At 40.2% G+C, this 25364-nt stretch overlaps 1 protein-coding gene across 2 annotated transcripts in view; it reads left to right on the top strand.

Moving 5' to 3' along the window:
• Positions 1 to 24208, top strand: part of Mfsd6 (major facilitator superfamily domain containing 6) — a 68936-nt gene extending 44728 nt beyond the window's left edge. For both annotated transcript variants that reach the window (XM_048345079.1, XM_048345078.1), the window contains exons 3-7: positions 1847 to 1944; positions 12587 to 12748; positions 19095 to 19193; positions 20284 to 20564; positions 22035 to 24208. In XM_048345079.1, coding sequence (XP_048201036.1) covers positions 1847 to 1944; positions 12587 to 12748; positions 19095 to 19193; positions 20284 to 20564; positions 22035 to 22238 — 844 coding nt within the window. In that variant the 3' untranslated portion in view covers positions 22239 to 24208. The remainder of the gene's footprint in view (positions 1 to 1846; positions 1945 to 12586; positions 12749 to 19094; positions 19194 to 20283; positions 20565 to 22034) is intronic.
• The last annotated feature ends 1156 nt before the right edge of the window (positions 24209 to 25364 follow it).

Genomic DNA, 25364 nt, shown 5'->3' with positions numbered 1-25364 from the left:
CCTAAGAATCATTTTGTGATACAGAAAATTATGAAAATCAAAAGTTCAGTGTTCACAATTCAAATTTGGTTGGAGCACAGCTCGTTTATTTATGTTCTATATATCTACAGAATACAAAACTACTACAAAACCAGGCAAGCATAGCTCATGCCTCTGATCCTAGCTACTCAGGAGGCAGAGATTTTAGGACTAAGCTTCAAAGCCAGTCTGGGCAGGAAAGTCCATGATATTCTTACCTCCAGTTAACCACCCAAAAGCCAGAAGTGGAGAATGTAGTTCAAGTGGCAAAGCATTAGTCCTGAACATAAAAGTTGTGGGACAGTACCCAGGTCATGAGTTCAAACTCCAGAACTGGTTCAAACAACAAAACAAAAGACCCAACCCTACTAGTGCACGGTTACAGAGTTGTACTGTTCTATGGCCCACAAAACCTAAACTTGACATTTATGGACCTTCATAGATTTTTGCAGGCCTCTGAGTTAGGCTAAGTAGAAATCACCCACAGATCTGGTTTAGATCTTAAGAAAGTTTGGGTGACTTTTTTGGTGTGTTTCTATAGTATATTGTATAGTATGTTATATAGTATACTATATTTAATATGATTTTCTCCCTAGCTGGGGAATCAAGTCTCAAGTTTTCAACAATCTTTTTATCAAACAAAATAGAAAAATGTATTTTTCATCAAACCACACATGATTAAAAACATAATCTCTAGAGAACCAGCTGGCCTACCCAGACCTTTTTAATACCTCACTGAGGATCTTCTGTCTCTTCCCACTTATGTTTCCACTCCCTCAACCCTTTTTTAGTCTTATTTATGATCAGTGCCACCTGAGTACCAAGAAACATTTCTCTTTCTTCATTCAAGATTTTAAAGAAGAGAGCAATGTTTATAGGAACAATTTAATATCAAAATAGTTTGAGCAACATTTAAAAAATAAAAATGTTCTTAAAGATATATTTCTTTTGTCTTACTATTTTCATCTACTTGGATTCAGAAAACAAGAAAAACATTAAGGTTAGAAAATTAGCATAAATAGAAAACAACCGACAAAGAGAAATCCCTGTTATTAGGCCATGTTTGTACAGAAAGGTAGCCACCATTTTCTTTTAAACTAGCCCATTCAGTTCACAATCAGTGCATCCTTATGCTTGGGTGGACTACTGTGGGTCTTTGGGTTTTGGTTTTTTTACTTATCTTTTTGGTGGTAGTAATATTAGGGATAGGAGGAGTCAAGAGGTTAATATATCCATTTTGTTAGAATACAGAGACATAGATAATTTTTAAAATAATGACCATGCACCAGTGGAGCTGACAGAAAAAAAGGATTTGATTTCTAAGTAGTTCATTATTCATCATTAGATGATAGTTATCGGTGACCTTGAGAGTATCCTTGTAAGACTGTTGGTATTATAAGGAAGTCCATATTCATATTCACATGTTCTCATTTTTATCTGTCCTACTCCCCCTCCGCACACAGTTGTGAAGTGGCTACAGTCCCAGGCATATTTATCCTACAGCCACCTGGAAGGAAGCCAGTAATGTCATTATAGATGGCAGAGTGCCCAGACAATCTTAAAAAAGCATCGTGTCTGCTACTAATTAAGTTTCAGGAAGGATGATGTTCGCTTTTATATTAAGCATTTGGGAAAAGCTGAAGGCAGATATGTTAGAAGCAGTCTTCTTTTCTTAAATTTATGGTTCAATTTTGTTGTCCTTTAGCTCTCTTGTAGGTTTGGATCATATGTTTGATGTTGGGTGGTTTGGGGAGAAAAAAAGTAGGAAATATTTGCATTTTTTATATTTCATACTGGGGCCTCAATTTATTTTCTTTTACTTTTCCAGGGTTCTGTATATTGGCCTGGCCTGCAATACTGCTCGCTATATTTATATTTCCTACCTGGAAAATGCCTGGACTGTGCTCCCCATGGAAGTTCTTCAAGGTGAGTCAAGAGATGTAATTAGAATTATTTCTAGACCAAATCAAGCAGTGACTATATAAAAGTGCAGTGGCCTCCAGCATCTAATTGCACAAAGGAAGGGTGGGTCTACTGTTACAGGATTTTGAAGTGGTTTGTTAAGGAAGGGATGACGTCAAGGGTGCTGATCCTTCACTTACTTGAGTGTTGGCCTGTACAGAGTCAAACAAAACTGGATGAACCCACACCCTTATTATTAAACAAAGAAAGAGGAGCTCTAGAATAAACTCCCATGTACTATAGTTAAACATGAGCAGCCAGAAGTGGTTTTAAATATAAGAGATTTATCTTCCAGAGGCTTAGGTGCTTGTGTTTTTTAGGTTAACTTTACCTACTGAAAATAGGTTTTCGTCAAAATTGTTTTATTTCTTTTACATCTGGCAGTTTACAACTAAAGTTACATAGTCACACTATTGTTTTCCATGAACTTTAAACCTATGTTCAATTTTCCTGACCCAAATTCCTCTTCTTACTTAAGTGAACTGCTTCTTATCAAAACATAACTCTGAAAAAAAATATTCTTGGAGGTTCTTTCCATGTGGCTTAAGAGCTCTAGAAACATAGACTTGTATTAAAGAGCTCATTGCCATTTTAGCTCATATAATTAATCCTGACAAAATCATAAATAACAACTATGACTATTGTGGCTAATATAGTGATTGGCATTATGATTAGACAGGATAAGATCACCAGAGTTGAATGGACTATGACAGTATAGGCTTCCTAAATAATTAATTTGACTAAATTTCATTAGTTTTATTAAACATTGCCATTATCATCTTGCCCTCACCATGAGGATGCAAATACAGCTCAGTGAACCTAATTTCTAATCATTTAACTCCTTTAAGATGAAGCTGGGCACTGGTGGCTCACTCCTGTGATACTCAGAGGCTAAGATCGGAGAATCACAATTCAAAGCCAGCCGGGGCAAGAAAGTCTGTGAGGCTCTTATTTCCAGTTAACCACCAGAAAACTGGAAGTGGTGCTGCGTATGCTCAAAGTGGTAGGGAACTAGTCTTGAGCAAAAGAGTTCAGGTGCAGACCCATGACCAACAAAAACAAATAAACAAATAAATTCTTTAAGATGGAAGGATGTACAATTATACATCTAAACAGAATGTTTAAAATTCAAGTTCATCTATCAGATTCTGTCATGACAGCAATAAAAAGAACATTCTTATTTGAATGACACATAATTTATATTTACATTCTAATTATGAAATTTGAAAATTTGCTTTTCCTAGAGCTAATGCAATGTATAACAGTAAAAGGAGATTTGTTTACAAACATATAGAAAATTAGACTTACCCAACGGAATTATTGCTAGCAGCCCTTGGTGGCTCAAGCCTATAATCCTAGCTACTCAAGAGGCTGAGATTTGAGGATCACAGTTCAAAGCCAGTCCAGGCAGCAAAGTCTGAGATTCTCCTCTACAGTTAACCACCAAAAACCAGGAAGTGCCACTATGTCTAAAGTGGTAGAAGTCTAGCCTTGAGCACAACAGCTAAAGAACAGTGCCCATACCCTTCATTCAAGCTCCAGGATCCCACACATAAAAAGGAATTGTTGTTTATAATAGAATTCTAGAAGGGTATTTTAAGGTAAGGTTTGTATCTCAGCATTGTGTCACTTAAAAATAACAAGTCACAAAAAAAAATAACAAGTCACTAAACATGAACTACAGAAAGAATTGCACAATAACAAGGTATAATCAACCCAGTCACTAGGATTTCTCATTCCAATTCCATTTTCTCCTTTCTGGTTTATTTATTGGGGTATCTCAGAGTGTGAGATTTGTATGTCTCTCGAAAAGAGTATATATTGCAATAACATATACATATGGCTGCTCTTTCTTCTTTTTGTATGAGTTAGATGGATGCATTTGCTTAGGAAACTTAAGAACAATATGGCCTTCATAAAATGTCTAAAACAACAACAGGAATTCTTTTCTAAAAGGGAAAAATCTAAATGTTATTGTAAATTTACAAATCTTTCACTGTTAATTCATCAAAGATGTATTAAGTGGCTGAGAGCCAGGCAACATGTTGAATGTAATGAAATAAATTTAAAAAATAAATTAACTCAGGCCTTGAGGTCTCACCATCTGTTCTGGAAGGCAGATGTGTAAACACATAATTGCTATTCAGTGTGCTAGATAAAATCATAGAAAAATTGCATTGGGTAAGAGACAAGGAGATCAGCAGAGGGAATAATTTTGTGAAGCAGGGAGTGGGAAGACAAAGATTTTACTGAAAAATTCCCTAAGGAAATAACATATGAGCTGGAGTTTGAAGGACTGATAGGAATATACCAGGTGGCCTAAAGAAAGCAGGTATCCTGACACAGGGAAAAGCATTGTGACAATGTGTCAAAGGGGGAAAAATCCAGAAGCTTCAAGAACATGGTTTATCATGCCATGCTGCTTATCTAAGATATATTTTGCAATATTCATGTGCACCTCAGGGCATGCTATCCTAGAATTTAGGCATTTAAACATAATCTGAATCTAAACAGGAATTCTACTTCCTGTGGCCAACTACAGTTTTATAGTGTGTTTCTTTCCCCCTATGCCATTAGAAACCTAGTTACTTGTCCAATGTAAGTTAAAATAACAAATAAAAAAAGATCTGCACAGCCTCCTAGCCAGAACCCACAGTGGGTTCTGTCACCAGACTCCACAAAGCTCAATGTTTTGCAAGCTAGAGAAATTGTTTCATTTCCTGGCAGAAGCGAGTGCTACAAAGATTTTGGCTGCACAGCCGAAACAAAATTCCTTGCCTTTGTTTGACCCATGCCTACCCCACAGAAAATTGTGGGCCATTTATGTGGAATAAATCCTGCATCACAGAAATGTATTTCACACTGTAAAGGTTTGTTTTGGCAATTTTGATTCTGCTGCCCAAATAAGGCTTGTCTAAATGACCTTAAAGTCCCTATGCTTAAAAAGGAGACTCTACTTAGGAAGCAACAGAAACAAGAAATGACCATAACAAAACATTAAATCATTTGATTACAGGAGAGGCCCACTGTCATGATAGATAACCCCTTAATTCACTGACTGGAAATCTTGCCTAATCATTACCCATGCTTTAGGAAGGAGAAGGCTGGACATAGCAGGTTATTTCTTATCACTTGAGGATCTTGACACTGAAAAATCAGCACTTTCATTCTTTGATTGTTAACAACTTACACTCAAGAAGGTCCTCTTAAGAAAAAAAAAAAAACAGTAAAGATTATCATTCTTTTATACCTCACCCCAAAATCCAAAACGCTATGAAAACCAATACTAACCAATGGGTTGCTAAACACAGAAGCTGTGTTGTATTTGTTGTTACCAGCTACCCATCTCATCCATTTTATCCTATTTGCAAATTACATGCTACTGATGTAGGAAAATATCTTCTTTTTCCCTTATTTCTAGGCGCTCTTTATTTTCTTGCCAGCATTTGGTCTCCTCAAGCTATGCTTATAATAATTAGTAGTTAAGACTATTCACAATAGCCAAGTTATAGTAACAGCTCAGATGCCCTTTAATACATGAGTGGATCATTTATATACAGTGGAATTTTATGCATTTATTAAAAAGAACAAGATATGTCATTGGCAGGGAAATGGATGGACCTAGAACAAATCATGCTAAGTAAGGTAAGCCAAACTTATAGTATAGACAAATAGTGCGTGTTTTCTCGAATATGTGGAAGCTAGATATAAAATAGGATTGGACATGATAACCTATATAGGACTGTAGACATTCACACACAGCCAGACCAAAGGAGGATACCTCAGGGAAGGTGTAACTCCTGAACATGTAAAATGCTATCAAAACAAACTACAGGAAATGGAAATGTGGTATTTTTGTTGTTGGTGGTGGTGGTAGTGGTGTTTGTTTTTAGGTTTTTGTTTCTCTTTAGAGGGCAAAGTTGGGGTGGTGAGGGTTGCAGAAAGAGAGGGAGGAAGGGTGAAGAAATGCAATCATGCTATTCAGTATACAGTATGTGGAAGATGAACTATATAATTTGTGTGCAAGGACAGGAGGGGAAAACTGGGGAGAAGTGAAAGAGAGGGTGACATTGTCCAAAGCATAAATGTACTCATTACCTTACTTATGAAATGGTAACTCTTCTGTACAATACTTTAATAATAATAAAATTATAGTTTAAAAAATTGCAGGACAATTTGTAGAATGACCATTAAATTCATGATTGATTTGACACAAATCCCAGAACTAATTAATTCAAATAAAGATCCTTATTTGATATGCTCTCAGACTTAATTTTTTTTGAATTAGCAATTATGAATGAAAAAGAGGCAAATTTCCTTTTCTCTTGGTTCATAGGAAAGAGGCTATGCTGGTATCTATTTTTTTAATTAAATTTTATTGACAAGGTGATGGACAGTGGGGGTACAATTACATAATAAGGTACTGAGTACATTTCTTGTCACATTTGTTATACCCTCCCTCTTTCTTTCCCTTCCCTAGTTCAGGTAAGCATATATACAATATCCGGTGTACCCAAATCATATACAGTAACCACATGGGGTACACCAAAGGAAATTCACCTAGTACATTAAACGTAATGACAATAATAAAATACTCCTGTTTCCTTCTCTTGGAGTTCATTTTGCTTAGCCTCATCTTATATAATCATATGTACATAGCTTTTGAGCTATTGTGATCCTCTGTTAGGTCTATCCTAGACCTTTTTATGTTTATTTAGTAATTGTTTGGTTTTAGAGACATAATGTAAAATCCCTGACCCAAACATGTGGAAATACCATTTGAAAAGAAGTTTGTTATTTTGCAGGCCTGGTCTCTACTATTCTCCCCCCACCCCCTAACAATCATATATCAAGGAGACCATGCGCCTTTGTTCTCTGTGTTCTAGGCTTGTCTTGCTCAACATTATTGGTTCAAGATGTGACCATATCCCTGTGAATACCATTATTCTATCATTTCTAACTGCTATGTAGTATTCCATTGTGTACAGGTACCACATTTTCTGGATCCATTTATCTGTAGTGAGGCATCTGGGTTGTTTCCATATTTTGGCTATTGTGAATTGTGCAGCGATAAACATGGATGTGCAGATGTCTTTATGGTATCCTGGGACCTGTTGTTTAGGATAGCTGCCTAGGAGTGGTATGGCTGGGTCATAGGGTATGTCTATGCTGAATTTTTTTTTTTTTTTTTTTTTGGCCAGTCCTGGGCCTTGGACTCAGGGCCTGAGCACTGTCCCTGGCCTTCTTCCCGCTCAAGGCTAGCACTCTGCCACTAGAGCCACAGCGCCGCTTCTGGCCATTTTCTGTATATGTGGTGCTGGGGAATCGAACCTAGGGCCTCGTGTATCCGAGGCAGGCACTCTTGCCGCTAGGCTATATCCCCAACCCGATGCTGAATTTTTTGAGGAACCTCCATACTGTTCTCCAAAGTGGTTGTACTAGTCTGCACTGTCACCAACAGTGGAGAAGGGTTCCTCATTCTCTGCATCCCCTCCAGCATTTGTTGTTGCCTGAGTTCAGAGTATAGGCCATTCTAATTGGAGTGAGGTGGTATCTCAGGGTTGTTTTTATTTTATGCTGGTATCTCTTGATAAGGCCGCTGGATGCTTTTTGTGACTATGAGGTCATTTCTTTCTTGTGATCTTTACCACATTTGGTGGTACCTTATCCTTTCAGCAACTAATAGAAATATATATATTATATAAAATATTATGTATATACACATATATAAACTGGAGACATATTTTCTGTCTACAAGATGTCTGCAATTCATTTTTTAAAAAAAGGTCTAAGTGCCATAAGCCTTTTGCTACACGATGGTGACAATGGGAGGTTTCATTTATGTTTACTTCTCAACCTCATTTAAAAAAATCAAATTTTCACCTTTATATTTGCACAAGAAGCATTTAAACACCTACAATTTTGATTGAAATTTAATCATGTGATAATAATCAAGCTCAAACCTGTTATGTTCCTTTCCTGTTTGGGGTATTGGTTATAGTGATCCTTGTAAAACTTGAGATGAAAGTGATCAAAATTATTCTTGCTATTAGAATCTGTTTAAAGAAGAGTAAAACCAGACCAGAGCTTCTACAACTAAAGTCCTTTTGAGTTACTTAATAGCTGTAGCTGAGGGGTGAGAACAAGGTCTGGGTAAGCTTTCTCCTTGTGAGATGTTCTACCAGTGGAGGCTGGGTTAAGATTTTGATGAAAGATGTCTTTTTATTGTCGTAAGTAGGAAGGCCTGGGCTGACATTTATGAGCCTTTATTGTGTTTGATTTATACAGCATGCTTATTCAGCTAAGTAAGAACCGTGTCTTCTTTCCACTGTGTTCTCAGAGAGTGCAGAAAAATAAGAGGATTACTATCTAGCTCTTATCTAAATGAAAATGATAGATATGATACTAATCTGTTATCATCAATTTTGGAAATTTTCTCTCTGGCTTTTTAACCCTTAAAGCACAAGTGGCTTGCTCTACTACAATAGACCAATACTCAGTTTATCTCAGTTGATAAATCCATACAGAATTCATTGGTATTAGTATTAACTTTTATCCCCCAATCCTACGAATTATAATAATTTTACCCTTTATAACCCTTTGTTTTACAGATACTTCAAGTTCTTATAAGATATTTTCTTCAAAGTAAAAATTACTTTGTCCATATATTACTCATTTGAAGTGTCTTCTAGCCCCAAATCCTTTTCTGGCAGTTGTATCCCACATTATCTCTTTTTCTGAATTGTTCTCAGGTGTATCCATCATTTAGCACTCATTCATTCTCAAACTATTTGACAAATATTGTGTAAAACCACTACGAGTCTGAAACTTAACGGACTCCTTTTAATGACTTTCCTGGGAGGCTTTTTCTTAGGAAAAATGATCTCTTACTGGTGTCAACTACATCAATGTTTCAGAAGCATTTTTTTTTTTTTGGCCAGTCCTGGGCCTTGGACTCAGGGCCTGAGCACTGTCCCTGGCTTCTTCCCGCTCAAGGCTAGCACTCTGCCACTTGAGCCACAGCGCCGCTTCTGGCCGTTTTCTGTATATGTGGTGCTGGGGAATCGAACCTAGGGCCTCGTGTATCCGAGGCAGGCACTCTTGCCACTAGGCTATATGCCCAGCCCCCAGAAGCATTTTTTTTTTTTAATCCCTGCACTTGGGAAGTATACTGAACAAATTAAAAGATATACTTTTGTCTATTCATGGAACAGGTTTGTCACAGCTGATTCTGTGTGCAGATGCTAAAGAGATAATTATATTTTATTCAGTGGGCACATACCACTAGCAGAAACAACAAAAACAAAACAATACCAGTTGTCAATACTTGGATGTCATTATAATGTAATTTCCCTAAGCCAAGCAGTTTTACAAAAAGCAGCTGTCTATGTGAGGAAAAATGATTTTCCCCTCACTTTTATATTCTATTAACTGCAGTAAAGCAGTCCTGTGTACTAAGAATGGACAACTTTGAAATACATGTTGCAGAATCTGGTACTACTGTTGAATATTAGAAAGTTACGAGTTCTGGGAAACACATTAAAAGTTTGACAATCTATGTCAGCTCTTGAGGGACCAAAAAAGGTAGTAAAATGATCTGCTTAAGAAGAGATAGGAGCCAGGTGCTGGTGGCTTACACCAGTAATCCTACTCAGGAGGCTGAGATCTGAGGATCATGGTTCAAAGCCAGCCCATGCAGGCAAGTCTGAGACTCTTATCACCAATTAATCACAGAAAAAGGCAGAAGTGGCTCAAGTGGTAGAATACTAGCCTTGAGCAAAGGGAGGGGACAGTGCCCAGGCCTAGAGTTCAAATCCCAGGACCAGAAAAAAAAGAAAGAAAGGCAGATAATAGGTCATGCTTGATATTATAAACAATACTTCTCAAAATAGTTTACATTTGAATAATTTCCATGAGGACATATAGTGTAGCATTTAAACAGTTGTGCTCTTAAGACACCTTAGATTCAGATCCTAGTCCATTGCTCTGGTGACTAACGTTGAACAAAGCACTCTAATTACCCCATGCCTCAGTTTCCTTATTTAAAAATGAAGAATAAATAGTGCCTGTCATTGGCAAAAGTAAATGAAATAATGTGTACAATACCATACTTCTCTATAGAGTAGGGTATGAAATATTAGTAACAGAAAGTGGTATTCTTAATTATTTTTAGGGATTTTAGGTTATTCAAGTGCAATGTAGCTATAAATCGATATGTTTCTGGCAATAACTATTATGAAAATATCTCTATTTCCATTAGGCCTCAAAGCTAATCCTTAGAATCCCAGGAAAGGTAAGAAAGTTTAGATACTAAATTTGGATGAGCTATTTGGTCTTGAATAGTCATTTATTGTCAACCACATAGTTATTAAGCATCTATCATATGAATTGGTGATGAACTGTTATTCAAGTTACATCTGTAGTTTTTTTTTTGTTGTTGTTGTTGTTTTTTTTGCCAGTCCTGGGCCTTGGACTCAGGGCCTTTCAAGGCTAGCACTCTGCCACTTGAGCCATAGTGCCACTTCTGGCTGTTTTCTATATATGTGGTGCTGGGGAATTGAACCCAGGGCTTCATGTATATGAGGCAAGCACTTATGCCACTAGGCCATGTTCCCAGCCCTCATCTGTAGATTTTTAACAGATCGCTAAGGAAGAGTTAACACATGTTATAGGAGAGTCAACTTGATGCTCTTGTTACTGTTACCAGTTGGGGCAATAACATCTCATATATTTATTGATCTAGCAACATAGCTACCTCATATTTAAAGGTTTTTAAATCTGTAGGTCTAGTGTACATTACACAAAAACCATAGCTTATTTCATCATACAGAGCATAATCATCTTTTGCTTTTTTTCCACAGTTTTCTAATGAGGGTAGAATTATTTTGTTTTCCTAGCTTATAATATTTTTACTTCCTAAAGTTTACAAGGAAGTTCTCTAGGTAGCACAATTGCAATGACTTCTGTAATCTTGTGTTATGGAAAATGGTAGATTGTAACATCAGAGGACCAGAATACAATTGTAGTAAAACGCTGGCAAGAGTTTGTGATTATTAATAAGATCTCTGGAGAGTGGCTTGCTAAATTTAATCATAAACCAACAAGTCCACAACTGCCTTTTGATGTGCTGTTACCAATGCTATCACTTCAATTGCTTAGTTTTGCTAATTATTTTCTAAGTATTTGGGATATATTTAATTGATTTTTCCACCAACACAATATTATAAAATAATTTATTTCACAGAAATTAATTTTAATCCTACATCTTCCCTGGAAAATGTTGGAGCATACCAGCAGAGTAGTTTTCATTCTTCTGCTTAAAGTAGCAGAGGGGAAAGAATTTACTGTATGATTTACTGTTTGTCCTTCTCAGTCCCCCAAACAATAAGGAATCTCTAAAAATTCAACTGGCAAGAATCTTTTACAACTGCCACAAATGCCAGCCAACATATTCTAAAAATAGCTTAGAAGTATCCTGACTAAAGTCATTGTGCCAGAAAATGCTTTAATTATCTTAGAAGACTCAAAGTTTTAGAAAACCCAATTCTGAAGAAAAAATAGAGGGATGAAGGGAAGGGAGAGAGCCCTATTATTTTGTGTGTGTGTGTGTGTGTGTGTGTGTGTGTGCACTCAAGCGCGCACGTACAGCCTTTATGCTTTACAGAATAATTTCAAGAATCATATTTGATTTATAAACAAAAGTATTTTAATATTATAGTCATATATGCATGGGCCCATCTTCCTCTGCTTGTAAATTGATTGCTCATGGTCATCAGTCAAGTTAACCTATAACCATTTAATGTGATTTTTAATCATAAGACAATTTCTTAAACATTAATCCATAAATTTAAATTTTATTATTAAATCTAATTAGTTTTGTATAAATTAATTTTCTTGGGATACTTTTGAACTTTATATAACAACTACTATTAAATAATAATACTGAAACTAATAAAAGTTTGAAAAGAAAATCAGCACTACCTCTTTTTTCTTTTTGTGGTACTGGGGATTGAACTCAGAGCCTTGCATCTGCTAGGCATTGCACTCTACTACTTAGGTCTTACCTTTAAGATTACTTAGGTGACTTTAACTCCTGTTTCCTTCATGGGGAGCAGGAAATATTCCTCTTTTTGTATTTCTCCCTACTGTAACTTGCTATACTAAAAATAAGTCCATTCTAAAACTGAGAAAAGAAGATAGATTGGTGGGACTAGAGCAGTGTGGAGTCTGTGGCTAATGACTTTTTAATACTAACCTAAAACCCTGGAGGATTCTCCCTCTGTCTTTCATTCTTCATTGCTGTTCTTGTCAGTGATGATGGTTGCACAACATTGTAAGTGTACTTAATAGCACTGAACTGTATGTTTTTAAGTGGCTAAGATGATAAATTTTGCTATAGATATTATGCCATAAAATATATATTATGGGGCTGGGATGTAGCTCAGTGGCAAAGAGCTTGCCTAGCAAGTGCAATGTCCTGGGTTCGATCCCCAGTACCAGATTGTATTCTATTCTGTATTATAATGGGTACCTAGGTGGATAGTTCACATGTCAGAAGTACCTAGGAGTTCTGAGCAGACATTCAGGAGCTTTCATTCTTCCCCAGGAGTGACACATGCGGCCATCTGGGCAGCATGCATTTCTTACCTCAGTGCTGCTGTTCCCCCTGAGCTGAGGACATCTGCCCAGGGCATCCTGCAGGGCCTTCACCTGGGTCTGGGGAGAGGCTGTGGTGCCATGATTGGAGGCGTGTTAGTCAATTACTTTGGTAAGAATGGCTTTCTCTTTTTTCTTTGGTAAAAACATGTTTGGTTTTGGGTACCTTAATAGGCATTGAAATTATGACTAATGGCTGACAGAAACAAAACTCTAGTATGCTTATTCTCTTTCTGGATTTCATGATAGTCATATTTGTAAAGCATACACTTAGGTTTTAGGATTACATCCAATAAAAAATATAAACATACAGTTAACTCACAACTGCACAACCTGTGACAGTCCAGATGCCTCACAGGAGCTCAACAGACAATATACTCACATGCTTTGGGTTTCAAGTAAGGTACTCCAAAACTCCACACCTGCTGGTAATAATGTTGTTGGGGTTCCGGACACCCCCTTTCTCCCCCCACGGGGAGAATGGTAACCACAAACTCTATGAAAGAGCACCCAGCCTGGCCCTCCGCCAGCGGAAGGCCAAAGGCGTGCTCACCTGGGCAAACGCTAAGTAGAGGACGGGTTGCTGAAGCTTCCCCTCCCCCCAGGCCCCCCACATGTTACCGAGGGCGGAGGCGAAAAGGAAGGCATCAGGGACACGCTGCGGTGGTGAAAAGCGTCTCAAAGACTTTAATATGGAAGGGCACTTATATAGAAGTAATGGCGGGAAAGAAAGGGGGCTGGCCAAAGGGTCAGTCATAGGCTAGGGGTCACGCTCATCAAGTGACATCACGAAACTTCCCTTTGTGGGCGGGACAACCCCATCATGGTGGCACGCACGTGTTCACCTCCCAAGGGGTGGAGGTCAAAAGGTGGGAGGGGCTTCTATTGTCCCAAGGCTGGTGGAAGGGCAGTCTTTCCCAGGCCCTAATAATCCCCAACATCTCCCCCTTTTTGTTTTTTTCAATAAGCAGGGGATGCTGTAAACACATGGCATGTGTGGGCATAAGGCAAATGCTGACATAAGATCTGTGGGGCCCCTTCCACAAAACTGGGGTGAGGGGTAGGTAAGGGTCCATCCATCTGGCTATGTCCAGAAGTCAGAATCCTCAGCTGGTTTCTGCCAAGTGCAGGAAGGTGCAGACAGCCGCCCTCTTTTGTTGGTGAGGTAGAAGCTGAAACTCTGGCATTCCCGGCAGTTCACAGTAGCTGATAACTCAAACATAAGTGATTAGTAAAACATTCTTTTATATAAACATTGAAGCCAAGGTGTTAAACCTTTGCATTTACCCTTTTAAACATTTCTATCATAAAACATTGGGGTTGAGTGTCAATACCCTCAGCTCCTATTTTCTTTCCAACGGGACTCCCCAAGTCTAGCAGCAGGGGGAGAGGAAAGGAAGAAGCACGGTGCAAAATTCCTTTGGTTTCTTTGTGTGACGCTGTAGGCAGTATTGCCACAGCAAAACATTGAGCCATGAGATGCTCAAGAAGGAATCTAGAAAGCAAACAAGGAAAGGAAGCTTGGTTGCTTCCTACCGTAGGCAGTCCTACTTTCCATGAGCCATGAGATGCTCAAGAAGGAATCTAGAAAGCAAACAAGGAAAGGAAGCTTGGTTGCCTCCTACCGTAGGCAGTCCTACTTTCCATATTTTCATGGGAGAGCAGAAGTCCAACATGGTCCTCCTTTTCCTGGAGAAAACAAGAAAACATTTCTCCAGAGTGGGTGCTCTGGGTTTAATTTTCCAATCTGGAAAAACACATATACTGTACTCCATCCCACACTGATTCGGGATGATTTAAAATTTCTGGATAATTAACATAAGCATAACTAATCCTTAATTAATCCTAGGGAATCCTTAATTAATCCTGGGGAATACCTCCCCCTTTTGTTTTTTTTTTTTTTTTTTAAATTATGACACCGGCGGCCACCAGGCAGGGAGTATGGATGGAGGTCTCGTCTTCTGTAGCTACTTCCTGCTGTCAAGGGGGCGACGTAAATCAAGGGCCCCTGGTCAGCCTGGCAGTCCGGTGTAGCTGGCAAAAAGTCCCCATCATTACCATGAGTATGGTCACTAGGGCCAGAGAGCGCTATGGTTTTCTCTAGCCCCCCCTGAGTCTTTGGGCATACCCAGAAGTTTCCAAGGTTGGTGCCTCCAGGGTTCAGGCCTGTGTTAGGGTGACGACTGTGAACGGCAAATTCCCCATTGGTGATCTCAGCAAGAGATGTTATTCTGTCAAAAGACACTTTTGAAAAGGTCAGGCAAAGTATCGACAAGTTCTCAGAGCTGGTTGGCATGAATGGCATAGAATACACCCTGGGCATAAGCCAGGAACAATTCCCTTTTGGAGCATAAACCCAATTGTAAAGTGAACGAGTAAGGAGAAACGACTGAAAGAAGTGGTTAATGATAGAAAACTGGTTTGGCATAGCCAGTCAGAGGCAAAATAAATAAATATATATATACACCTATATACAACTGGCAAAAAAGAAGAAAATGGACAGGAATTATCTCTCTCGATTTCCCGGCTCTGATCCATTTTGAAAGGGTGAAACAAGGCATCTCCCTTTAGGATAATATGGCACCATTCTCCTCTCACTCCACTCCACCTTTCCGTCTCCTGGACTGGCTAAGTCCCAGGAATTTGAACGTTTGTGGCTGGAATTGCATTTTTCCATCCGCGTTTGAACTCGGGGCCTGAGCACTGTCCATGAGCACTTTTGCTCAAGGCTAGTGCTCTACCACTTGAGTCACGGTGCTGCTTCAGCCTTTTGCTCGCTCTCTGTGGTTGAGCTCTCAATCTGGCTCTTTGCTGTTTAACTGGGAGGTGGGATTTTGGAGAGATTTTTTCCTTTTGCCCGGGCTGGCTTTGAACTATCCAGGGAGTCATAGTCCTACAAGCCCTTTTTATTCCCAATTGAGCAACAAGGAAAAAACACAACAGAGATAATCCATTTGTAACCCGTTGAGAACTGACCAAAAACTGCTTGTGAAGGTTTGGCTATAACACTTAGAAAACATGAGATTTACATGCCATCAACTTGAATCACGCCATTGAATCCCACTGGCAAGTGAAAGAGAACACAGATAAATGACAACCAAGGGCAAAGGGTTAAAGCATCGTGGAATCCTCAGTCTCGGAAGTGGCTGCGTCCCTCATCCCCATTTGGCAAGTTCCATGCCATGCGATGGGGAACTCGAGGCAAAGCTGTAGTGGTATCTCTTGCTCACATCTTGCTCTGGGTTGCCTGCAAAATTTCTATATAGATTGGTTAGGGTGTTCAAAATTTTTCAGCACTTCTGGCTCTGGTATATCGATGCCCTTCTGGTTTAAGCAGGGTGAAAAGACTTTCTTAATCACAAAATTCAAAGACTTTCTTAATCCCAAAATTTTAAGACTTTCTTAATCCCAAAATTTTACCTGGCTAGCTGTGACCACTAACATAACTATGGTGATTTAACCTGGAGTAACTGTTAAGATGGAACTATTCACATCCTACTCAAGGCTCATAAATCATTCGAGCAGCTTCCAATGGGAGAGAGAGCAAAGAATCATTAGTAGTGAAACAAGGCAGTTCGGGAACAGACTGTGGTGGCATCTTCCTATATCCAGGAGCTGCCACCGTCCATGCGGCTAGCATCTGTCCACCTGTATCCTATAAAGCAGTATATTAATCCTGGGTCAGGAAAGCTGAGGTTAATAGTCACATTTGTATGAAGCAATCTCAATTTCTTGATCTTGAGAGTTTATGAGAACACAGGAGAGAAAATGGGAAGGTAAAATCTTAATTTATGCCAAAGAGTTGTTAAGGCTACATGCACACTTAACTTTTAACACACTGAGTATAAAATAACATGCTGATTTTATACCATTGTGCTTTTACTACATGCTGCATATTTGAACCTTATGGAAACACACTGAATATAAAATAACATACTGGTGAACTTTTACCACATGTTGCATATTTGAACCTTATGGAAATTTTTATAGGCACCTTTATCTCCATCGAACACCGGGATGGAAACCTATTGTTATGCTTTTAAATCTTACCAACAACCATACGCGTGCACACACACACACACACACACAAAAATACCTGAGCGCTCTTTAAAATTGCTTTGATTGGCCATTTAAATTTTCTGGAATTCCAGCGGCAAATGATATTAATTTGCCCATAATAGAACCACGTGGTTGAATAAAAAACAAAAGGGAAACCTGTTAATTACACACTCCCAACATGACAATTTTTAAATCACAGTGGACAAGCAAACCCTTTTATCCATCTAGAAAACTCCAGTTGATTTTATCTCCTTGAACTGGTAAACATGGAAGTTCAATCAAATTACCTATTGCTGTATCAAAACTCTTTGTTTTCCTTTCAATATTCCATTTTAGTTTATAATTTGAGGCTTTCCTGTCTCCAACCCCGTCTGCAGCTGACACAGAGAGAAAAGTGCAGGCAAGCACAGCGGGGTGCTTGCCTCTCTCAGCTGCAGCGCAATCGGCCAGCCCAGGCGAGCCTGGGCACGCCCCTCACCTGGGGGGAATGGGTGGGGCCCCGCCTCCAATATGGCGCGCCCCATTGTGCTCCACGTGTGTGTTAAGTCAGAGAAATCAGGATTCAACCAACTCACCCGAATTTCTGAGCTTAACGACCATCGGCGGGCATAAAGCAGTTTGCCGGGCTGCAGCAGCCCACGCACCCCAACTGGGACACCATCCCATGGTCTAAACTGCACGCCACGCTTTTTTTTTTTTTTTTTTTTTTTTAATCCATCCGCGGGCTGGGGCCGCACTGGCTCCAGCCCAGCCATTGTAAATACAAGTCTGGCCAAAGCAGCAGCCATCCCCAACGCTCTGCCGCCGCCATGCCACAGCTTCCCACATGGCGGAACCGCGCTTCCGCCACGCCGTGCTCGGCCGCCGAAATGTTACCGCAAAAGACGCCTGGTGCCACGCGGGCCCCAGCGCACGCAGCTCGCGAACCCGGGCCGCGCAGAGCCCAGTGTACTCAGCTCAGCCCGCGCAAGCCAAATCGCTCCGGCGCTCGGCCACCCACTGCTTCTCAAGCGCCGCTGCGGGTGCCGGGACCGCCGTCTGGCCCGGGGCGCACAGAGCAGAACTAACCGACCCCAGCCCGGGGTCGCATTCCTCTTGCTCCGGCCCCACTGCTCCACTGACATGCTTCCGCGGGAAGCGCGCCCCGCTCCCTCCGCCGCCCGGTGCCAAATCGCCACGGCGGGGCAACTCTCTGGCGCCGCGTCCCGCGAGCCTGTCTTGTCTCCATGCTTCTGCCCCATCTGGATGGGCAGGACCCTCCTCTAAAACCCTACTTAGCAAAATCTGTGGGGATACTGTACCCCGAACTTCTCGGCCGTACAATTCGGTCCCCGTTCGGGCGCCATTTATGTTGGGGTTCCGGACACCCCCTTTCTCCCCCCACGGGGAGAATGGTAACCACAAACTCTATGAAAGAGCACCCAGCCTGGCCCTCCGCCAGCGGAAGGCCAAAGGCGTGCTCACCTGGGCAAACGCTAAGTAGAGGACGGGTTGCTGAAGCTTCCCCTCCCCCCAGGCCCCCCACATGTTACCGAGGGCGGAGGCGAAAAGGAAGGCATCAGGGACACGCTGCGGTGGTGAAAAGCGTCTCAAAGACTTTAATATGGAAGGGCACTTATATAGAAGTAATGGCGGGAAAGAAAGGGGGCTGGCCAAAGGGTCAGTCATAGGCTAGGGGTCACGCTCATCAAGTGACATCACGAAACTTCCCTTTGTGGGCGGGACAACCCCATCATGGTGGCACGCACGTGTTCACCTCCCAAGGGGTGGAGGTCAAAAGGTGGGAGGGGCTTCTATTGTCCCAAGGCTGGTGGAAGGGCAGTCTTTCCCAGGCCCTAATAATCCCCAACAAATGTGAAAGAAAAGAAAATTCATCACTCCTATCCAATACCTTCCGGAGGCTTTGATCCAGGAAAATGTAACTGATCAGTCTTGTTTACCGCATTACACCTATGTAACACAGCCTGCCCCATCACACCTCCTTTATTGGAAATACTGAGTAAGGTGGAACAACATTATTCTGCTCCAGGGTTCTTGACTACTCTGTCATCTGTGTGCAAGGGGCTCTGTGAATTTATATCATGACGTAAGCTCTGCTGTTCCAACTACAGCTGAATCTGGCTGTTTGCTTCTAGATGTGTAAGTGCTATTGAGTATCATGTCATCATGGAAGGCACTTAGGGACAGTCTGTTATACATACAGTTTTATAAACTGATCAGCCTCAGAACCAAAACCAGCACCAGAATCTCCTGCCATCTGTTTCCCCATGATCTGGAGCTAATGGAAGGCACTTTTCTCTGTGCTTCCTTTGCCCAGAACTTTAGAACATTGAGTTATAGATGAAGGCTGCCTGTATTTCCTGGAATGACTTTGCAGAGAGCTCTGTTTGTTTTCAAAGGGGCCGCTGCAACCTTCCGAGGAATTGGCATGGCCTGCCTAGTCATCCTCCTGCTCTTCGCCCTGATCCAGTGGCTGGCGGTGCCAGATGAGGAAGAAGGTAAATTCCCACTCTTTCTCAATGACTCAACTATGGGAATTCTACAGCCCTCCTTCCATCCCCTTCCCACCCCCAAATCCTTGTAAGTAGTAACTATGTGTAACAGGCCTGTTTAATGAGATTTTCTGATGTATGCCAATGAGATCACATACCAGCTAGAGAAAAGCCACCTACAATGCTGGAGGAAAATATTAGTTATATTAAATAGTATCTTGAAGTTTTCTTGGTTTCTTGTTTTATTTCTCAGTGCAAGGTAGAAACTCCTCTAGTATTCTGAAGGGGGTTCAAATGTAAGTCATATACATATTAAGATAATAGTAATTTTACTGCTAGGGATAACAGTGGTATTATTCATTGCCTTTGCCTTCCCTTGAAAAAGAAAGCCTAAACCTGAAACTTCAAGTTTCCTCTGAACCAAGCATGGCCTTCATTAAAACTCACATATTAGCCTGGTGTGTGTGACTCACGCTTGTAATCCTAGCTTCTCAGAAGGCAGAGATCTGAGGATTGTGATGAAAAGCCAGCCCAGGCAGGAAAGTCCATGATATACTTATCTCTGATTAATGACCAAAAAGCCAGAAGTGGAGCTGCGACTCAAGTGGTAGAGCACTAGCCTTGAGCAAAATAAAGCTCAGGGACAGTACTCAGGCCCTGAGTTCACGTCCCAGGACTGGCACCAAGACAGAAACAAAAGTAGAATAACCCCCACTATACAAAAGGGAGGTTATATCAAATATATTGTGTAGGTGACAACAAGCTACATCAGCTTTTTCATGGAAAAGGCCAACCAGCAGAATGTCTTGTTCTTGCAATTTGGTCCCATCATAGGACTTGTCTTTGTTGGGTGTCCTGTTCTCCCAGGAGCACTGATCTCAAGTACCTGAAATGCTCTTGTTAAGAGAAAAACTTGCTTGTTACAGAAGCCTCTATGAAAGATCTTAATTGTATTGAGTTTTTCTCACTTTCAGCCTCCCAAGTAGATGGGATTACAGGAGTGTATCACCACACACTGGGCCTTTTGTTCGTTTCAACCTTTGTATGAATGTGTGCCAAAAATACTCGAAAAATAATATCAACATTTTCTCCTCAGATAAGACAATGTTGGCGGAAAGGATTCCTGTTCCCTCCAGTCCTGTTCCCATAGCAACCATTGACTTGGTACAGCAACAGACAGAAGATGTCATGCCGCGCACTGAACCCAGGCTTCCCCCAAAGAAAACCAAGCACCAGGAAGAACAAGAAGATGTGAACAAACCAGCTTGGGGGGTCAGCTCTTCTCCCTGGGTGACCTTTGTCTACGCACTCTACCAAGTTAAAGAGTTGATACAACTGACCAGAGACAACCGCGCTTCTGAGATACAGCCTTTACAGGTAACCCTCGGCCGGGCTAAGATGCTACCTTCATAAGGCTGTTTTTCATTCATCAAGATTTATTGAAGGCCTGGAGGGGAAAAATAGACATGCAAAAAATAACTGTGTTTGTAATAACGATGTTCTAGGAATGTTTACAAGGTTCCATAGAGAGAAAATTTTGTCTCATGGAGTTCAGGAAGTTTAACAAAGGTGTTGACAATTCTTGAAAGGAATAAATCATTTTAATCTTGCATACCTCTTTTTAAAAATTATGATTAGGGGGTTGTACAAAGGGGTTATAATTTTCTAAGTGAGGTTATGAGCACACTGTACACATCTTTTAAATTTCAGTGTTGATGTGTACCAGCTGCAGCAAAAATGTGTGGTTCTTGCTCTTGGAGGCCATATTTCTTCATCTCTGTAATTCCACAATTCCAGTGGGAGATTATATATAGGAGGGATGCAATAAATATCTCTTGAATTAACTAATAACTCAGCCACTGTTTGGATCTGATGGAACACCTGATTCAGTGGAATATTTGAAGTTGGTTGAAGCCTCAACCAAAAAACAAGTGTTCCTAGAGGGGTGTTCTCCCTGAGTAATGTCAAACCACATTGATGAATTGTATAACTAAAGCTATATCCCAACTTTGGATAATGAGTGATTTTTATGAGTGTTTCACAAAAGGAATCAATCTACTTCCCCTTTCTGTCTTTAATTTGACAGGTCATGTCAGCTTTATACTTGAGTAGTTTTAGAGGACCCAAAATTAAAAAGAGAAAGAGAGAGGGAGGAAGACTTTAAAATAAAAAGTAACTTTGTATTAAACAATTGGAAATGGTGAACACTAATTCAGAAGAAATCATTTTTAAACCATATTTCTTGATTTGTGAAACCAATATGGTGTTTTACAAAAATATACTAGACTGTGTATACTCATAGTTAATTCCCATTGGTTACCTAAGTGCTTGCTTGCTGTTCTTATTTAACGTATATGACTTATGAAATCACAAGAATACATTAAGACTGTTAAATTAGAGGACATTCTTTTTCTAGCTGTCTCCAAGGCTGAGGATCAATCCTTTATTTACCAATGGAGTCACTTCTGGCTCTTGTATTTTGAGGTCTTAGCAAGTGGCCTGCATTTTAGTTTGTCCCAAGGCCCTTGCACAATGACTTGCAAGATGGGCAAAACAGCGCAGTAAATATTTCCTGTGTTTATCAAGTAGTGGCAGGCATTTTGTAATAATTTTCCTTTATGCACAAAATATGTCTGCTTATAGTGTTTGTGTTTTCCATGCGGCTCTGGCAGTTGCACATAGGAAAGGAGATGAAAGGTAAGCCATTCAGTTCTTATTCCTGTATTCCTTTGTCCCTGAAATGAGCACTTCAGGACGATCTCCCCATGTCTGCTAGCTTGCTTAAATGCACAGGTGGGTTGGATTTTCTTGCTTTTTCTCACCCTAGGGCATCTGTTTTCCTTCCAGGGGACCAGTGAGAATCGGGAAAGTTTTCCAACTGGTGGAGCCCAGTATGTCCCACGTGAAACTCACTCTGACCCACCTAGGAACCAGCCATCCCCTGACGAAGCAGCAACTCAGCCGCAGACCAGCCCTGCTGACCCCAGTGTGGCCCCTGGCGTGGAGGAAGATGAGGAGCAGCAATCTCCGACTGCTGCAGGAGGACACTGAGAGCAGCCTGCTCATCTCTCACCTTGCATGGAATTGGGCTCCTCCTTGTGAGACACCAGAAAGTGCAGCCCCCAACCCAGAACATGCCTCTTCATCCACCTCTAAATATCTAAACTCATTATCATGGAAACACAACACACATGTGAGCTACATACAGTACATGTAGGCAGGAAAAGGGAAGTTTCCATAGTCCCACTGGAGTTAAGGGAAGCAGTGTTTAGCAAGGGCTCCAAGTTTCTTGTTTGTTATAAAGAATGTGTCAGTGCAGAAAGGGTAGAAGCCACAGTTTACACTAAGTGGAGGGAACCAAAGGATTTCATGATGGACACTGGTATAATTTAACTCTTCTGATTATTTATTCTGATTATTGGGTTCTTAATGCAAACAGAAGAAACAAGAGTTCATCTGTAATTTTGTGTCTCTTGAAAAGAACCATTTAAAATGTGTAAGATATATTTAAAAAGTAGCCAGATACATATTAACAGTATATATGCTTTTTTAAGTTAAAAACTTCACAATAAAATTTGCATATCTCTAGCAAATGTATTTTTATATATGTATGCTATGTAATAAAACCAGTCAACTTGGAGCAACAACAACAAAAAAGCTGTTACTGACTACTGCAAGCTAAGTTGAGATTTCAAACTTAAGTTGGATTTTAAGAATAACCAAAAATGAGAGAATATTAAAAAAAACTCAAAATCCTGTGGCTTGATTGACAAGGTTTTTGCTCAGCATATTGACATTATAACTAGCCTCTATCACCATTTACTATTTTGTGGTGATTTGGGCTTTCAACTGATGGAATAAAACAAATAAAACCACTGAATTCCTAAGGGTTCCCTTAAACAGTACTATTTACAAAGAACAGTATAAGATTTAAGTGCCTGGGGGAAGGGATATAATTTTTAAAAATTACATAGTAAATCAGTTTTGCTTGTGAGGTGGTAAGTAGGAAACCAGGAATGGAAAGGATAGGAATAAGGAGGACTTTCTAATGACTAAAGGAATGAATCTTGGTATGGTCTTTCCCAAGAAGAGTCAGACACTGGAGAATCAGGATTTGAGTATACAACTGTACATTACCACCACCATACAAAGTGGCTGGTGAATCACAAAGTTTGCTGCTAAAAAAAATGAGAATGGAGGTTAATAGGAAGCCTCAGGGAGGGCTGTGGAAAGGGAACTGCTGCTTTATAGCTGAATGAAGATCAGTTCTATCGTATATAATAGCCATGGAAGAGCACAGGAAAGAGTAAAGACAGAACTGAGCAACTCATCTTAAATTCTCATTTTGACTAGACAGGATTAGTGTAAACTGAGCGCTTCTCCACAACAGTTCTACAACCGGGAGAAGAAATTCTACACTTGGAGTCAAGCTTTACCACAAAACAGAGCTTATAATAAGTGAAAGAAAAAGAACTAAGCAGATAGTTATTTTTGCACTTGAACTGAATCGTACTGTACTGTAAATTATCATGACTCATTTTTAAGTGACCTTTCAGATCAGATGTATTTATTATGCTTGTGTAATTATACAAATAAAGAAATGGGTGACAGGCTGAACCTCACCTATGAATGTACAGTATGTGGATTTGTGAAACTGACTGTAGGAAGTCAAAAACTTGTTTCTTGTGTTTACAGTTCTTATTCTTTTGAAAAGCCTGCTGTTTTGGAAATGCACAAGTGGACATGTTGAATTAGAAGTAAATATGATTTTTAAATATTTCCTAAGTGATGAAGATGTGACCAAACAAGCAAAAGTCCTTTTCTCTGTAATGAATGAGACCAAATTCAACATGCCTTTGTTAAGAAATGTTTACTGTGAGAGTTGATCCAATAATGCAGAAATGTCCAGCATTTTGAGCTGACACCCTTTATGTTTGTGGACTTTGTGACTTTTTCTTCCTGCCCTCAAAGTGCCATATGCCACTTTAAAAATATATATATTAAAGTGAATTCAAAGTAAATATCGATTTGAGAATTTTATAATCCCTCTTGGGATCTCTAGAAACACTCAGGGGTGTCAAAAGGCCCAGGATAGTAACCACTGCCTTTGTAACTTTGCTTACTGCTGTTTCATCTATGATCATAAAAACAATTACCCCTAGAGTGCTGAGTTTGTGAAGATCCAAAGAGGTTAGCTACTAAAGCCCTAAGCAAAGTAATTACAATACATCTCAGTAGGCAATATACTTCTGGATAAACCTCAGAAACTCACTGGAAGAATGCTGCTCTATTTAGCCTGTTAATGGTGGCACAGCCACTTGAAGCAGAGTTGGGTGAAAGCTGCTCAGGGTTTCCAGTTTCTTCCATGTGTAGTGCAGGCTATTGGCAGTGTTGGGGACTAATACTTCCGTAATATTCCTCTCTGCCTATCTAGGATTTTACAGGGGATATTTTTTAAAGATAAATACATCCACGATTATTGCATCCTTGTTGGATGCTGAGATTATCACTTTGTACTTACAGAAACCACAGATCACTATTTTATTTTTTTGCTGTACTAGGGATTGAACCCATGGCTTTGCAGTGGCTCTATCACAGGGGCCATGCCCATGGCCTTTATGGTTTTATATTGTAATATTATACACACACACACACACACACACACACACACACACACGCATTCTACTTTGGGTTTCTAGATAATCACAAAGCCAGCATCTTCGAACTTGGGATGCCTTGTTAATTGTGAGATGATCAGAACTTTTACATTCTGGAGGTGACATATATTTGGCAACTCTCTGCTTCTCTACTCTAACCCAGAGGTTAGTAGATACTCTGAAAACCAGAGCCATTGAAGTCAAAAAGAGCAAGCCAACACATCCCCAACTAAGCATCCAAATAATACTATTTATAGATTCTAAGTCCAGTAGATCTTATTAGGGAGATGGCAAATAGTTAATACTGTCTAGGATGGTCACCATGAGCCACATGTGGCAATTAAGCACTTGTGTATTTCAAGAATCAAGAATTCTGATTTTGGGGCTGGGGATATAGCCTAGTGGCAAGAGTGCCTGCCTCGGATACACGAGGCCCTAGGTTCGATTCCCCAGCACCACATATACAGAAAAAACGGCCAGAAGCGGCGCTGTGGCTCACGTGGCAGAGTGCTAGCCTTGA

Source organism: Perognathus longimembris, chromosome 4 (assembly GCF_023159225.1).
Source record: "Perognathus longimembris pacificus isolate PPM17 chromosome 4, ASM2315922v1, whole genome shotgun sequence".
Classification (NCBI taxonomy): domain Eukaryota; kingdom Metazoa; phylum Chordata; class Mammalia; order Rodentia; family Heteromyidae; genus Perognathus; species Perognathus longimembris.
The sequence above is the reverse complement of the archived record's forward strand: the minus strand, read 5'-3'. Positions and strand labels throughout refer to the sequence as shown.